General features: G+C 37.4%; 1 protein-coding gene across 2 annotated transcripts; it reads right to left on the minus strand.

Moving 5' to 3' along the window:
• Positions 1-673: 673 nt before the first annotated feature.
• Positions 674-15770, minus strand: LOC147861854 (peptidyl-tRNA hydrolase, mitochondrial-like). Of its 2 annotated transcripts, XM_087322466.1 has the most exons (9): positions 15532-15652; positions 15003-15082; positions 14065-14149; positions 13917-13984; positions 3703-3753; positions 3166-3239; positions 2960-3018; positions 962-1038; positions 674-871 (listed from the first exon to the last, which is right to left on the minus strand). In XM_087322466.1, exons 3-9 carry the CDS (start codon positions 14135-14137, stop codon positions 767-769), a joined length of 507 nt encoding a protein of 168 aa, XP_087178592.1. In that variant the 5' UTR covers positions 14138-14149; positions 15003-15082; positions 15532-15652; the 3' UTR covers positions 674-766. The 2 variants fall into 2 exon arrangements, with proteins under 2 accessions (XP_087178592.1, XP_087178591.1); XM_087322465.1 differs by lacking the exon at positions 15003-15082 and having other exon boundaries at positions 15532-15770.
• Between the last annotated feature and the right edge of the window lie 1077 nt (positions 15771-16847).

Below are 16847 nucleotides of genomic sequence, written 5' to 3' on the forward strand. Positions count from 1 at the left end.
TAAGCGATCTCTGTATTTTTCTCCCTCTAGTTGTGACATACCAATGTATTTTACTGAACAGATGTGCCTTCTCATTTTTCTTTAGGGATCCAGTTGCCACAATCAACATAATCTTCAATGGAAACATCATTCAAACTGTTATAGCATTGGATCAAACATCTTAACAGATTTCAATTTACTTCATCTTCACATTGCTACTACAGAGTACATAAATCTGATTCCACACTTTCTTGATTCTTCAATCATATCTCATCCATTCATTAGAAGGAAGTTCTACTTGAAATCAACTATCACGGTTGACAACAATCATGAAATTTTCTGCATGAGGTTTATACAAGAAAACATTACAGTTTTCTATCTTATTCATAGGAAAGGTTGACATGTTGACAAATTCCCATGCTAGAACCACCTCCGATCTCCAATGAGCCCATATCGCTAAACTCTCCATAAAGAGAATTCTGTTGTGAAGATGGTAGTTTGAACACTGAAAAAACTATTCTCAGATAAAAAATCTCAACCAATTCCAAAACAATCGGAGTACCAAAAAACAGCTTTTCTTAGAAATTATGACAAAACATAGACATATACCAAAAAACAGCTTTTCTTAGAAATTATGACAAAACGTAGACATATAGAACTATGCCATAAAACACCAGTAAGTTATAACCTGGACAAAAAGAAAGATTCTCAATTATATTAACATACAGTAGGTTATTAAAAGATTCACAGTATTGACCGTTGGACTCAAGCTAAATATACAGGTCTTTCACACAGAAAGTTTAGGTCTCGACATTTTATCAATAGCATTTTCAACACCCATTGTAGCAACTTGCCGAAGGACTTCAATCCCTTTGACAATAGTTTTGCTCATCTGCATTTCAAAGTATCAAAAAAAAAAAAGTCACTAGTAAAAGCGACCAAAAATATTTATGAGTATCACCATCAGGTTAAAGTTAAATACCATTTCAATTTCCTCCTTGCAAAATTTTTGTAAAACATAAGCTTTTGGGTCCATTTTGACAGGTGGTGACCCTATGCCTGTAGGTGGGTAGCATCATATTAGAGTTAATTTGATGCCATGGTTTCTCTTCTGGGTAAACCACAAATAATTTTGAGATAACAATTTGCCACGAAACTGTAAGAAGTTTTGTTCATTAATGAGAGGTTTATTAGACTAATTTTGATTATTAACTAGAATATTTGTACGAAGTATCAACACATCAATTGCTACCTAAATCAATATTAAATTAGCTTATGAAAAAAGAACAATGATTTGGTGATTTGAAATTTTGGATGCTTTTTTGGTAAATTCCCAAACTTTCTATGGGATATAGGTAATTTATTTAACCATCCAGTTAAATTTTAAATGGAGTATTATTAAATACCCTAATTTCTCACTACCCTATCTCAAATAACCCTCATTTTTCATAATTCCCAGTTGGTGTTGATAGTAATGGAGTATTTCAGGTTGCCAGTATCGTCGCTCTCAGGTAAGTCCTGATCCTCTGCCTTCTAATGCAGATTCAGCTAGTTATCAGTCTGTTTGGCAGATGAATCTTGTGTGCTGGTCCTCTATGCATTTATCACTAGACCAAGTCTTACACACTACAGCTCAGTAGCCTAACTCCTGCGGATCATTACATAGCAGCAGTACTTCGTTTATTACAGAAAGGTAGTACTAGAAAGTTAGAATTATATTCAATTTGGATCAGATCAAAATTATTCTGAGACACTTGGGCTCAAGTGGCCTGGCATACAATCATTCTTGCCAAGTCAAAGGGTAGCTTTGGTATTTTGGATCAAATCTCAAGCCCCTTCATCCTAAAGATGTATTACTATCAAGACCAGTTTCTGACACTTCAAGCAGATGAGCCATTCTGCGATCCATCTCCATAGTGACCAATCTATGCCCTACAATGCTCCATGTAGAGTGGGGCAGCTCAGATTATCATCATGGGGGATGGGGTGTGTATAGAAATTGAGACAGATTTTAAGATATCAGAATTCCCATAACAGAAAGAAAGAAGAAAGAAAGATATATTAACGTCTTTTAAGAGGCAAAAATTGCCTATAAGCCCAAACAAAAGATTAAATCTTAAGTGTTGCCTCATCTTTGAGAACAACAAATCAAAATAAAATAAATATTACTCAGTAAATATAAAAGTAAACAAGATAAAAAGAGACTAAAGAATCTGGTTTTCGGCACATGTGAGAGGATCTGTTGGATTGCAATGACAGGTGTAAGGTGAGGAGCATTTCGTTTATGGATGCACATATATGCAGACATTAGATACAAGGATGTATTCTTTTCTTTGGAGAGCCTAAACTTCGCCAGATCATGGGAGCGATCAGAGGCTCAGTTTGGTCATCTCTTGCTCACGATAGAGAGGCATCAATATATACCAAGTGGGGAGACGACAGCCATGTCTAATAGTTTTGTTTTAAAGATGGACACATGTGAAAGGGGGGGGGAGTCACTCTAGAACAGGTAACAGCAGACAACCACAAGCATCTAGACAGATGGCCCCAAGAACCCATTGTAAGTAGATTGAGAAGATAATACCCAAAAACATTACACCTAATGCTGATGGGAGGAGAGCCCATATGAACTGCACACCCTGTGGAGACACTCATGCAAACCACAAACCACCTTTGCACCATACCTCACCCATGTGCAATTTTGCTACAATTTTTAGAGAGATACATATACCAGAGAGATGGTAAGAGTATTTTTGAGAAATTCGAAGGCTACGGAGTATTCTGGGAGTTTTTTAAATACAAATGGAAATTTTGAGAAAATAGTGATATTTTGCTTAATTCCCAATTTTAAATTTAGAATTTACAATGGAGGTTTATTTCATCTCTGAAGATGCACTGTCACAGTTTAAAAACATCTAAGTAAATGCTTCTGCTTTTCACAAGTATTGCATCACATGAAAAGAAATGTTAAGGAGCAAACCAATGCGCATGCGTGGAAAGTTACGATTCCCGTTGAGATGAGCAATCAAGTTTATTAACCTGTTGAAATTGGTATTCAGTACCAAAACATGGCCAATGCATACAACGAGAAATTATATTAATCTCTTTAGAAAATACTATGTGAACTTGTTATCAATGATGGAAAATCATATACTAGGTATGAAAGATCTGTATGAAGCAATTCACCCTTTATGGTTTCCATGTCCACCATGTGGCAGCAACCATAGCTTTGCAAGTCTGGTTTCCATATCGTCAAACATCTGAAATGTAACTAAAACTATTGATGGAATAATTGTACGAACACAAGTAAACTTATAATGAGAAATAGGCAAGTCCATTGAATCTTATAGTATATCTACAAAACAGCCACCTATACAATTTTAAGTTATGTCAAAAACAAGTGCACTGTTTCTAGCTATATGAGTCAAAAATCCCCTTGCCATGCCTCTAATGCAAGGCCACTCATCTTTACAAGAACAAAGAAACCATGATTTTTACAAAAACCAAAAATGTAGTCAATAACACCACAAATGGGCCTTGCCATGCCTTTAATATAAGGTACCCATCTCAACAAGAACAAAGAAACCATGGTTTTTACAGAAGCCAAACAATAGCCAACACCACCACAAATCAAAAACTAAAGTCAAAGACAATTACAAAATTAATCATTTGAACTGCAATAACTATAGAAAAGCAAATCTCATGTTGTTATACAGATAATACCACGACTATACGTTCAGAGGGCAGACCATAATGCTCCATAAGTGGTGCAACCTGCAATCACAAACAAACTTCCTATGAAATGAAGACCCTGAGCTAATAATAGTGTTTTAATGCTTAGCCGTTATTATGAATCAGCATTGTATTTCAAGACAATCACTGTCAAATCAAATTAAGTACTTAATCTTGAAATATAACAAATTGATACCAGAAAAATCTATTTGTAGCACACGTAATATGCAAATTACAAATACTACTTTATATAAGTTTATTTATGCTAATAAACAGATATTTTCAACAGATTGTAGCCTGCAAAGTCGATATTGACTTGAACAATCGAACACTGCACAGTTCCTGAAAACCCTACCATATTCTATGACTAAATAATTGAAAATATACATAACAAAAAATATATTTGCCAGCTGATTAGGCATATAATAAAAGAACATAACTTAAGATTATAATGCACACTGATGCTACTCGAGTAATCCACATGCATACCCTGATGCGTTAGGTGAAAATTAGCACTTTAGGTATAGAGATACAGCCGTAGTGACCTAGAATCTTATCAAGCAAAATGTGCCCCTTGTTGATAATGCTAACCCAAGGCTCAAGTTCTCCTCTATCAAATTGGTGGCGCTTCCATTCCCAACTAGGACAAGAATCAACCACGAAATGCCACATATCCCCATTTGCGATAATAGTCTTGGAGGACCCATGTAAGGGAAGCAGGTTCTACACGTAGAGATTGCGATGCGGCTGAACAAAGGCACAAAATGAGCCAGCTTCGTAAGCCAGTCAATCACACAGAGTATCATCTGTTGAGTAATCTGAAGGACCACAATGAAGTTCATGGAAACATTTTACCACCAAAAAATCAAGAATGAGCAAATGCAGCAATTATCTAGGATACTTAGCTCTCTTAGTTCAAGCTCTGAAAAGCAAATCACAGCAATAATAACAAATTACATCCTGTTTCATATATGACCACATGTAGACCATGTACATTAACTCTGAAGTTTGCATGATTCCCAGGTGTCGTGTAAGGACTATCATGACAGTCTCAGTGCAGGAGGTTCTTGATCGTGGAATACTCCATTCCAAATATGTTTATATTAATGTTTATCCCCGTGTAACCACTTTTCCATCGATGATAGCATGGTGATTTCTATATTTATATAGAGTTTACTTGTGCACATGTTTGTATGCAAGGGGTAGGAATGAAGATATTATTACATTCTTAAAGACAAAAAAGAGAGATGATGATGATGATGATGATGATGATGATGATGATGATGATGATTGGATGGAGAGATTGTGTTAGGTGAAAGTCCTAGGTGCCACCTATTCTCATAAAGATGGCAACCTACTGCAACCTATAAAGGGCATATCACCGACAATCATACTCAGGTTTGACCTCTTGTGTGTTAGGGAATAATCAATAGGACTTTGACTCATGTGATGAAAGGGATCAAAGCCTTTCATCTGGGTACTGAGATCCACTCAGATATACAGGTGAAGGAAATAATAACAAGAATACAACCACCTGAATAGAAAAGCAGGAAAGGTTATTGTGTTTTACAAGCATTATTCCCTGTGAAATTCCTAATCAAGTTGTGTTACCCAGTATGTTTGTCATTCCTATCACTGCTTATTCAGGTGGTTATACTCATGTTATCATTTGTTGATGACATGGCACCATACCTAAAGGATGAATTATCCTCAAACAAGGTTGAAATAGTAATTATAAAAGTTCATTTACAAAAACGAAAAGAGGTCATCAAAACATGCATCTCTATAGTTAAAGACAATGTAAATAAGGAAATCTATCATGGATCAAGATGGCCAAAGATGCCAAAGCTCAAGCTGAGCATGCTCAAAAAGAAATTAACGCAAATGCTCCTTGTATAAAGGTGGTGAAAAAGCAAAAAGGAACAGCGGTAGATAAATGCACCTACGCATATTTTATTCCCTTTCATAAATGCACATGTTACAAAACCCACCATCTTTTTTGTATTCGAAGGCTTTGTCTCACTAAGAAATATAATTCTTGTTTAATCTATTTTTAAGTTGCAGCTAACCTCTTTGGCACCTTAAAATTATTCATAACAGTTTTCTCACATGTATTCTACAGAACAATCTCCATGATAGAGTGTGTGTTGCGCATAAGGATGTCGATGCATTTTATAGCTGGATCCATCTCTTATACCAGAAATAATAGAGTTCTCTAACTCTAGTAGACTTAGTGGTTTGGCAGCAGATCACACATACCAACACTTTGAGGTGAAGGAAGGATGCAGAAAGGATGTATATTCTCAGAATGAAGTGGACTGGCTAAATACCAATTTACTCTGGAGATTATTCATGTGTATAGTTGTGAAATATACAGTGGCATGCGAGATTTGGATCCTTTTGCACCCCTAGAGGATGTCACACAAGGATTTTCAAAGCCATTGCATAGAGCTGCCACAAATGCCTTTCCCCACACAACAGGTAATGCACCCAAACCTGGACAAGTTATACAAAATAGATGGTATGATGAAGAATGTTATAATACAAGGAGAAAGCTTGCAACATGAAGTAACTTGGGGAATTCGTACACACAAACAAGAAAGAGGAACCTTCGAACACCTTGTGAGGAAGAAGAGAAGAGCATATGTGGCTAAATTTGAAGCACATGTGTATTGTTTGTTCCTAGGGAAAGAAAGTAAAAGAGCATGGAAAATGTTTAATGTGGCAAGTTACCACACAGTTGACATCACCTCAAGTGTGGCATAAATATGCAAAAGTACTATATGATATCCCCCGTCAGCCCCACCTAAACACAACCAAAGCAGAAAAGAATAGAGTGATCTGAACTGATATTATTGGATTAGATAACAGAAGAACATGGAACAGCGCCACAACATCTCTTGGTAAGAAGATGGGCCACAATTAGACACATTTTACATGCATCAGAGGATGGATTCACCATCATACTCTCTTATATGAACGTACATCTATCGCATTTGCTGTGCAGTGGGATAGTTCAGCATTTTACATGCATCAGAGGATGAATTCACCATCATACTCTCTTATATGAACGCACATCTATCGCATTTGCTGTGCAGTAGGATAGTTCAGCAGCAGACCTCTTCACATCAGTTAGAGATGGATATAGGCAGATATGCACGCACACCTCTAGAAGAAAGACTTTGGGGTGGACTTTGAAGAACACTATGTTTGTCATTGTACAGTCTTTTATAAACAAGGGAGATGCCATTGCCTCTTTAACCCGACACCGTGGGTTCGTTTCCCACAGACGGCGCCAACCTCCCACTTAAAGGTCCGATGTGAACATTCAAGTAACTCCCACTAACTGTATGCAATGCTCATGTTGAGCTTTGCCAAGACTTTTGGTGAGAATATCTGCAGGATTATCCTGTGTTTTGATCTTGGTCAATGTGACTAGACCATCCTCCAAAACTTGTTTGATAAAGTGATGTCGCACATCAATTTGTTTAGTGCGCGAATGAAACATGGCATTCTTAGCCAGATACACAGCACTCTGGCTATCACATCCTAACACAGGAGTACTAACAGACATGCCAAGATCTTCAGCAAGTCTGCTGAGCCATATAGCTTCCTTTGAAGCTTCTGTAGCTGAAATATATTCAGCTTCAGTAGTACTCAATGCTACAATCTTTTGCAATTTGGAGCACCAAGACACTGCTCCACCAGCAACCATAAATATATACCTGCTAGTAGACTTACGTGTATCCAAGACACCTGCCATGTCTGCATCACAATATCCCTGCAAACTTAATGCACCCTTCCCATAGCATAAACATTTTCTCTATGTACCTTTAGGATACCTGAAAACACACTTTACAGCCTCCCAATGTGCTTTGCCGGGATTAGACATATAGTGAATGACAACTCCCACTGCATAAGCAATATCTGGACGAGTAGCTACCATGGCATACATTAGAGAACCACATGATGATGCATAAGGAATTCCCTTCATAGCATTGATTTCCATCTCATCCTTTGGACAATCAGCCTTGCTAAGTTTAAGCTATGGCAGTAAAGGAACTCCAAGAGACTTTGCTTCTGCCATATTAAACATGTTAAGCACTTTTTCAATGTACTTTTCTTGTGACCAATACAACAAATTGTCCTTTCTGTTTCTACTAATTCTCATGCCCAAAATATGCTCTGCATTTCCCAAATCTTTCATAGAGAAGACCGATTTCAATTGATCTTTTAGAGCATCAAGACTAGTCTTTCTTTTCCCAGCTAGCAACATATCATCCACATATAGAACAAGTATGATGGGACTATCATCGATATCCTTTTTCGTGTATAAACAATTATCTGCATAGCTACGATCAAAGCCTTGAGAAAGCATAAAAGTATCAAACTTCTTATACCATTGTCGTGGTGCTTGTTTAAGGCCATACAAGCTACGTTTTAGTTTGCATACCAAATGCTCCTTGTTAGGGACTACAAAACCCTCAAGTTGTTTCATGTAGATCTCTTCGTCAATATCACCATGCAAAAAAGCGGTCTTTACATCCATTTGGTACAACTCCAAATTAAGCATTGCAGTGAGAGCAAATAGCACACGGAGTGTGGTCATCTTCACAACAGGAGAGAAGACCTCTTGGAAGTCAATACCTTCCTTCTGTGCATAACCCTTGGCAACTAATCTTGCCTTGTATTTTGGTTTCCCTTCAATTTCCTTTACCTTATAAACCCACTTATTTGGAAGAGTTTTCCTTCCTTCAGGTAAGGACACAAGATCCCAAGTATCATTTGCATACAAAGATTTTATTTCTTCTTGCATTGCAAGCTCCCATTTACTGGTCATATCTATATACCTGCCTCCTTGAACGATTAGACCTATGTACCCAATGATCAGTATTTTCTGGGATTGGTTCTAAATCTGGAGGAAAATTAGTTTCAGCACTTTCTGGCTGTTGCAAACCATGTCCAACATGTTGTTCGACATCTATATTTTGTTCTTCAGTACCTTCATTTCGTTGACCAATACCTTCATGGGCATCTCTTTGCTGTCCAACTTCTTCTGGCTCAAAGATAACCGGTCGATCATCATATTCAACCTTTGGTATAGCATCATGAGGTTTATTTTCAGATTTTGTGGGTGTCTGTAATTGCTGAAATGTAACGCTCTTAGAGTTCCCAACAGAGGAACACGCATTTTTCAGCAATTTTTCTTCATTAAAAACAACATCCCGGCTGCGTACAATTTTTCTGGACTGAGGTAACCAAATCCTATGGCCCATTTCACCTTCATCACCATAGCCCATAAAAATGCCCATGGTGGACTTAGCATCGAGCTTATTTCTCAGCTCACTTCTAATGTGTACAAATGCATCACAACCGAAAATTCGTAAATGGTCATATGAGGCTGGTTTGCCAGACCAAACCTCCTCAGGGATTCCATTCTTTAAGGACTTGTTGGGAGAACGATTACATATATGAACCGCGGTTTTTAATGCTTCTCCCCAAAATTCATGAGGGAGATTAGCTGTGGACAGCATGCACCGTACTCGCTCACACAAGGTCCTATTATATCTTTCTGCCACCCCATTGGATGAAGGGTTATAAGGAGCTGTAAGTTCTCTTTTAATACCATGTAAGTCACAATAGGACTTAAATTCTGCAAATGTAAACTCAACCCCATTATCTGTTCTGAGACATTTCAGTTTTATCCCTTTTTGGGTAGTCACAAATGCATGAAAAGATTTAAATGCATTAAATGCATCACCTTTCTTTTTCATCAAGTACACCCAAATCTTCCTAGAATAATCATCGATAAAGGAAATAAAATATGCAGCACCGCCCAAGGATTTTACAAGCATGCTACATACATCAGAATGCACCAAATCTAGCACATTTGGTTTACAAGAGATACCAGAATAATAAGAATTTCTCATTTGTTTGCCAAATAGACAATCATTACAAAAAATCAGCTTTGATCCTTTAACATCAAATCTTTTCAGAGCAGAAAGGACTTCAAGTCCTTTTTGGCTCATATGTCCTAATCTCTTATGCCAAAGCTCTAAACAAGAGTCAAATTCAGCAATAGCAAGAAACCTTCTAGGTAAAGCTTTACATTGCAAACAGTACAAAGTGCCCTTTTTGCAACCTTTCACAATAACCATAGATCATTTCTTTAGTTTCCACAATCCACCACCGAATAATGTGGTGTAACCATGCAAATCCATCTGTCCTACAGATAGCAAACTTTTCTTAATGCCAGGTACATACCTAACATCTTTGAGCACGAGCTCTTGACCATTATCCAAAGACAAGTGTATGGTTCCAATACCATCAATATTGCAAGCACTATTGTTACCAAGATAAACTTTTCCATAACTGCCTACGTCAAATGTGGTAAAGCATTCCAAACATGGAGTAACATGAAAAGAAGCCCCAGAGTCTACTATCCATGTCTGTGTCAATCCATCATCAATTGACAATAAAGCATCAATAACATCTGTTTTGGTGATTTGCATGTCTTGAACATGAGCTATGAGGGCATCACCTGTAATACAAAGTACATCACCATCTTCACCAGATAGGTCTTCGATGATAACATTTGAAGTCATATTAGCTTTCTCTGTTTTATTAAATTTATCATCTTTATTTTTCTTCTCTCCTACATTCTTCTTCCTTTCTAGTTCCATCTTCAAATATCTACAATCAGGTTTCTTATGACCTTTACGGCCACACTAATAGCATGTGATATCTTGTTGCTTTCCTTTCCCTCTACTCTTACTTCTATTTCTTTGTCCCACATTTGGGTTCCTCTTATCATATCTCCCCCTAATATTGTATGTTGAACCACTACCTTCTCCACTAGATTGTCTTCTAATCTCTTCACTGAGAATAGAGCCCCGCACACCATCGAAGGTCAAGGTGGGGCTATTAGATAGTGAAACAACTAATGTTTCCCACGAATCGGGTAAAGTCATAAGTAGGAAGATAGCTTTGAGCTTGTCATCAAAAGCTGGTAATCCTGAATCTTGTAGTTGGGAGAGAGTACATGTGAATAACAATAGATGCTCTGTTGCACCTTTCGACTCATCAAGCCTCATACTGACAAGTTTTCTCATCAAATGCACCTGATTCAGTTGTCTTAAGTTTCTCCCAAACTTGATGGGCAGTAATTAAGCCCTTTATATCTACAAGAATTTCATTAGAAATAGCCATTTTAATATATGTAATGGCTTTCTTATTCAGAGTGTTCCAAGCATCATTTTCCATGCTCTCAGGTTTCTTTTCCACGAGAGCATCTTCACAATCTCTCAGAAAGAGGATGCCCAGCATACGCTCTTTCCATAATTCGAAACCTTTTCCATCAAATCTCTTGATTTCAAAGAGGTTTTTCATTTCAGTTGAAGTGGAGGCCATTGCTCCCAAGATTTATGACAGATGCCTTCAAAAAATTGAGCAGAATACCAATAGGAAAGGGTCTGACAGATATATATATATATATATATATATATATATATTTAAACTGTGTTTTTTTTTGCTGATTCTGAATCTAAAAAACACAGCAAAAAATTGAGCAGAATATCAATAGGAAAGGGTCTGACAGATATATATATATATATATATATATATATATTTAAACTGTGTTTTTTGCTGATTCTGAATCTAAAAAACACAGCAAAGCAGAGGAAAGAGATTTGGCTCTGATACCAGTTAAAGGTAAAGAGGGATGTTTGAGGGAGCAGCTATTGATTGATGACATTCAACAAACAAGACTATAGTAGAGATGAGAGTAGAGACAGATTTTTGGGTGTACCCAACCGCCTTGATTGGTACACAAGAAAAAAAGGATATTACATTAGTTAACCCTACAAAGAAAGAGGTGTGTTCACATTACAAAAGGAGGTGTCCTGTCCAGGTGAACAATGTGTTCACATATACGAATAATACCTAATTTGTGAACTACGGGCCTTTACACCTAAAAGGTAATACAATATGAGGAGAAACAGTGGTTGGGACTATTCTTGCAAGAACTCAAGAGAACCAAGGACAAGTTGTTGATGTACAAGAATACAATCACACAAGCTCATCAACAAAGAACAATCCTCCACAAATTGTTGATCTCACCACCCTTGTCATCGAGATATGAAAGCCCTTATTTCCTACCATCATAGGTGCTTCCCTTGCTTTGGAGATTTCTCCATTCTGCATTGACTTATGCCAGATATGTTCCGAAGACAAATTACAATCTATCTAAATTGATAATCTCACATGTGTAGACAAAAGGATTCTTTACTAATTTCTATTTTTATTTACATTTATTTTGGTTTGTTGTTCTCAAAGATGAGACAATATTTTTAAATGTAGTCTCTTGTTTGGTCTTATTCACCACTTTGGCTTCTTAAAAGATGTTAATATATTTTTAGTTCTTGCTTGACTGCTTTCTTCTTTTTTCCTCCTTCCTTTCTTAGGACATAGATAAGATATAAAGTTATGCATATGAGTAAGCCTAAAACATAAGGGTCAAGCCACCTCATTTGGTTGCCCATCCTAGGATGGTGAACCTATGTAAAGCCCTAAATGGGAACTTAAAGGGGGAATTTTTACAAGAGAAGAATACAACAGCAACGTGGCTCACAAATTCTTTTCACTTGATTAATACGAAGCTTGGTTAATTTCTTTTCTTTTCTCTCAGTTCATTTTACTTGTATGATTTTGTTGCACTACCTACCAGCTATGTTATTTACATTTAATTAAGTATTAAATTGTCATGAGATCCATCAACAAAACCACGGCCCCTTCTCACCACTTGCAGATAGAGGCCAGGTGCTTGTTCATAAACACACACCAATCACGCCATGTATAAAAACTATCATAGTCTAAGAGCAACAGGTTCTCTACCATCTGAACTAAGCTGACATCATGCCAAGAAAAATGCACAATAGAGAAAGAAAACAAGAACAAACAAGATCACAACTAGACATTACTTTTACTCTGCATGTGTATCCTCTCAACATCATCAGAAGCCAATGGGGCCAAGATAGTGCTACTTATGCATGTTCTACAACTCTGGACAATGAAAGTGCTCACTAAGATACAAATTGTGGCATTGTGTAGCTGTCTTCTATGGATTTATGTCAACAGGAAAAGATAATTTGACTTCAGTTAGCTGACTACAGCGGACATCTGTTGACATTGAATCAAACGAGTGGTAGAGAACCATGGCAGTGAGCATCAACAAAGTATATCCCCGGAGACAAGCAGCAGCTGGGCACCTAACAATCCAACATTCAACGTGGTGGCACTCAACAAACTTGAGTAGCATGAGGATCTAAGAGCAACAGGTTCTCTACCATCTGAACTAAGCTGACATCATGCCAAGAAAAATGCACAATAGAGAAAGAAAACAAGAACAAACAAGATCACAACTAGATATTACTTTTACTCTGCATGTGTATCCTCTCAACATCATCAGAAGCCAATGGGGCCAAGATAGTGCTACTTATGCATGTTCTACAACTCTGGACAATGAAAGTGCTCACTAAGATACAAATTGTGGCATTGTGTAGCTGCCTTCTATGGATTTATGTCAACAGGAAAAGATAATTTGACTACAGTTAGCTGACTACAGCGGACATCTGTTGACATTGAGTCAAACGAGTGGTAGAGAACCATGGCAGTGAGCATCAACAAAGTATATCCCCGGAGACAAGCAGCAGCTGGGCACCTGACAATCCAACAACATTCAACGTGGTGGCACTCAACAAACTTGAGTAGCATGAGGATCTCAATGAAAATTTGGCATGAAGGCAGTTGAATTCGGGAGAACATATAGCTACCCACCCAACCCTAGCCTTATATATTGTGTGTCAGGTCATTACATAGAAAACCAAGGGCCCACACCCTAAGGTTAAGTCTACACATCCAAATTAGGACATACCTTTGCACCTTGTGTGCATCCTGCACAGTTCGGCACATGATAGCAACGAGGAAGAAATCTAGCACATTATGAAAGTGCCTCTCATAGAGAGCATATTGTGTACATAATATAACATAGAATCACAAAGATACGTACAGACTCGAGTGAAAAACAAAACAAATTAAATGTAGCAGCAGGCATAAATAAGCTCCCTGAAGGCTGACACACTGTTTAATTGCCCATGCTCTGAAACCTTTTCTAATTAAAAAATCAGACAAGTTGGTGACAAACTCACCGATTCTCCTATCAAATTCGCGTATGTTTGTGGTTTAGCTAACACAACGGGAACTCCTTTGATAGTTCCTGCAAGACAAATTTCATCAACATAGACTCCTTTTATAGTACAAATATATTATGAATATTAAATGTTTCTCAAAAAATACCTTCTCCTATATAAGCATTATGGAAATTTGTGCTGAATGAAATCCCCTCAGCCATTGACAAGGCATCTATCATCTCAAATCCAATCTATTACAAATTATATCATAAAGAATCAGGGGGAGATTTTCATGTTACTTAGAGTTTATCTTAATTCACATTATGAGATCTTTTATCATAGCTATTCAAACTTAAAGAATAACAAACATAAGTCATATGCACTTTGAAAAACCAAATAACTAGGCAACACCGAAGACTCCAATAGCCCAAAGAAAAAATATCCAAGGATCTGTTAGATATAGTCAATGATCACCCCCAGTTGTCATCTGCACATGCATTCTTAGAGTGCACATTTTGTGATAACATCCCAAAAGAGAAGCACCTATTGTGTGACCTGACCATATGGTTTGATAGGGTGTCAATGTGGGAAACTGCAGATAAGTCAAACAGAGTGTATTTACGAAAGAGGGACGTAGGGTAATGGGATTGACTAGTCAAGCCGCCTAGAAGAATATTCTTTGCTGGCAGTTTTAAATGTACTTAGCCTTGAAGTATGTGCTATTGACTTTAAAATAAGTACTATTTAGCACTAGCTTGTATCTAGGGACTTAGGTCATATTAAATGACAAGTCGGTTGACAAAATAAGAATAGCCCCACTATTATCAATTAACTTGCACAAAACATAGTTATCCACCCTCTTTCTCTTATGCTTAGCTGATGTACTATTATCTGTGTCAACTAACTCTATAGTTGACTAGTCCAGATCCCTCTGAACTCTAAGGTGTGTGCCCATGGGAGAACTACCATAATTAAGCTACTCTCATATGTAATAGAAAGTTTGTGTTGACACCTATACATCTCTGTCAATGTAACCTATATGACTATCTAGTCGACTCTCAATATTTACTTAGTGGGCTTGACCTCTACACAGTTGACCCACACATTTTTCTAACAGGTTCAGTTTTCCTCAGTTCAATCAATCTTGCCTTTTCCAGCTAACTTAGCAAACTGCTTAACTCCATCTGCCAAAATAAGACAGAAATTTTCTTTAAAAGAAGCAAATCCTAAAAGAAGTATATACGTTTTAAACTAAACTCTAAAACTTTGGTATTTTTCCCCATTTTCACACAGTTATACACCAGTAGAATTGAAGTATACAGGTTGCATATGATTCTCTGGATATATAACTTTCATCACACATACTCTAGAATTAAAACTACTCAATTTCATCTATTGTTTATCATTATAATTTAGATCTTGACATTTTCTTTTGTCATGGATAACGTGATGTACAATTTGTTCATGGGCCAATTTTGGTCTCTTGTAAACTAAAACCCTCTCCCTCAGTCTTAGTGTTTCTAGAAAGTGGAAGAAGGAAAACAAAGTTTTTATGCCCTTCAAAGATTTTACAAGTACATATTGAAAGCAAAACATACGAGAAAAGGAGAAGCATGGGATGGACATAGCTTACATTGTGACGCGTTCCCCGAAACTTGAGGCCAGGGTTACCAACGCCCACAAAGAGCCATGGAAGCTTCGCCGTTTCTTCAACCTTCTTCTCCTCCTCATTCTGGAGAAGAGTTGCGAACAACCGATTGCAGGACTGAGGAATGCGAAGGAGATGGCGATGGCGATGGCGATGGTGGTGGAGACTGAGAGATATGACTGAAGACAGGCAGCAGAAGAACATCAGGAAGACAATTCTCTCTCTCTCTCTCTCTCTCTCTCGTATGGGCTTTGTGTCCACTTTTCCTTGGGTGACACTTTGCGTGGGTGTCCATGTATGTATGTATGTTGTGTGAAGCTATGGGAATGTAATGTAAGTGTACACCCAACCATTCCTTGGGCTTCATGAGTGCACACTCCTAGGTACATCACATCCCGCTCAGCCTCCATGACAATGTGGCTATGACCCTTGTTAACCTTAAGCACACGCGATCCTCGCAGGACCCAAGGTACTACCGCATCAGCCCACAAATGGTATTTTCAAAGGTATTTTGGATTGTATACTCAAATTCTCACTTGGTGAATGGACACCGGAATTTGATCACATGAATGTAATTTGATCACAAGACATTCATGTATTGACCTCGAATGGTATTAAATGGTATTTTGGATTGCATACTCAAATTCTCACTTGGTGAATGGACACCGAAATTTGATTGCATGACTTCATATATTGACCCCAAATGTATTAAATGGTTTTTTGAGTCTGAGAATGTAATTGAAGGTATCAAATAAACATATTTACGCATATTTATCTTCCAAAATGGTTGAGGATATATTACAAATGACAAAGACACAATGTGGTTCAACTCTTGAATGTAAATGGGAAGCTTTCAAGAAAGATGTTTTCTCATGCCCAAACGAATGCTTTTCTATCAAGCACAAACCTTGGAAAGGCATCAAGAAATGTAGTTCAAAGAAAAAATAGTTTAATAAGGAATTCCATGATGCTTGAAGATGTCTTATGATTTTGGATGTAGTAAAGGATGTAATATGTGTAGAGAAATGTATCGTAGACAAACAAGAAAGATAGACTGAAATGAACAAGAACAAAAAACAAAATACACAATACACAAGATTTACATGGAAACCCTAAACAAAGGGGAAAACCACAGGGCAATAGATCTTTACTATGTGACAGAGATACAATAGATTACAAGTCTCTGAGAATTAGAGGGTCACCACTTAGGATTCGCATAATGAGTATCACTCACTCTCTCTTTCTCTCTCTTGTCTCCTTGCTACTCTCTATGTATATTATGTTCAACGCCTTCTTCGCTA

This window comes from Azolla caroliniana, unplaced genomic scaffold (assembly GCF_043228905.1).
Source record: "Azolla caroliniana isolate FFs.n. ecotype wild unplaced genomic scaffold, voAzoCaro1.0.p SCAF_7, whole genome shotgun sequence".
Classification (NCBI taxonomy): Eukaryota; Viridiplantae; Streptophyta; class Polypodiopsida; order Salviniales; family Salviniaceae; genus Azolla; species Azolla caroliniana.

What these genes read in the sequence shown, in the direction of transcription:
- LOC147861854 (XM_087322465.1), bottom strand. Translation starts at nt 15,750, where the DNA reads ATGTTCTTCTGCTGCCTGTCTTCAGTCATATCTCTCAGTCTCCACCAC. An exon ending in TTCGGGGAACGCGTCACAAT is followed by an intron (nt 14,150 to 15,531) that starts GTAAGCTATGTC and finishes AATTTGTAATAG; the next exon opens with ATTGGATTTGAGATGATAGA. An exon ending in GCAAGGAGGAAATTGAAATG is followed by an intron (nt 872 to 961) that starts GTATTTAACTTT and finishes TTTGAAATGCAG; the next exon opens with ATGAGCAAAACTATTGTCAA.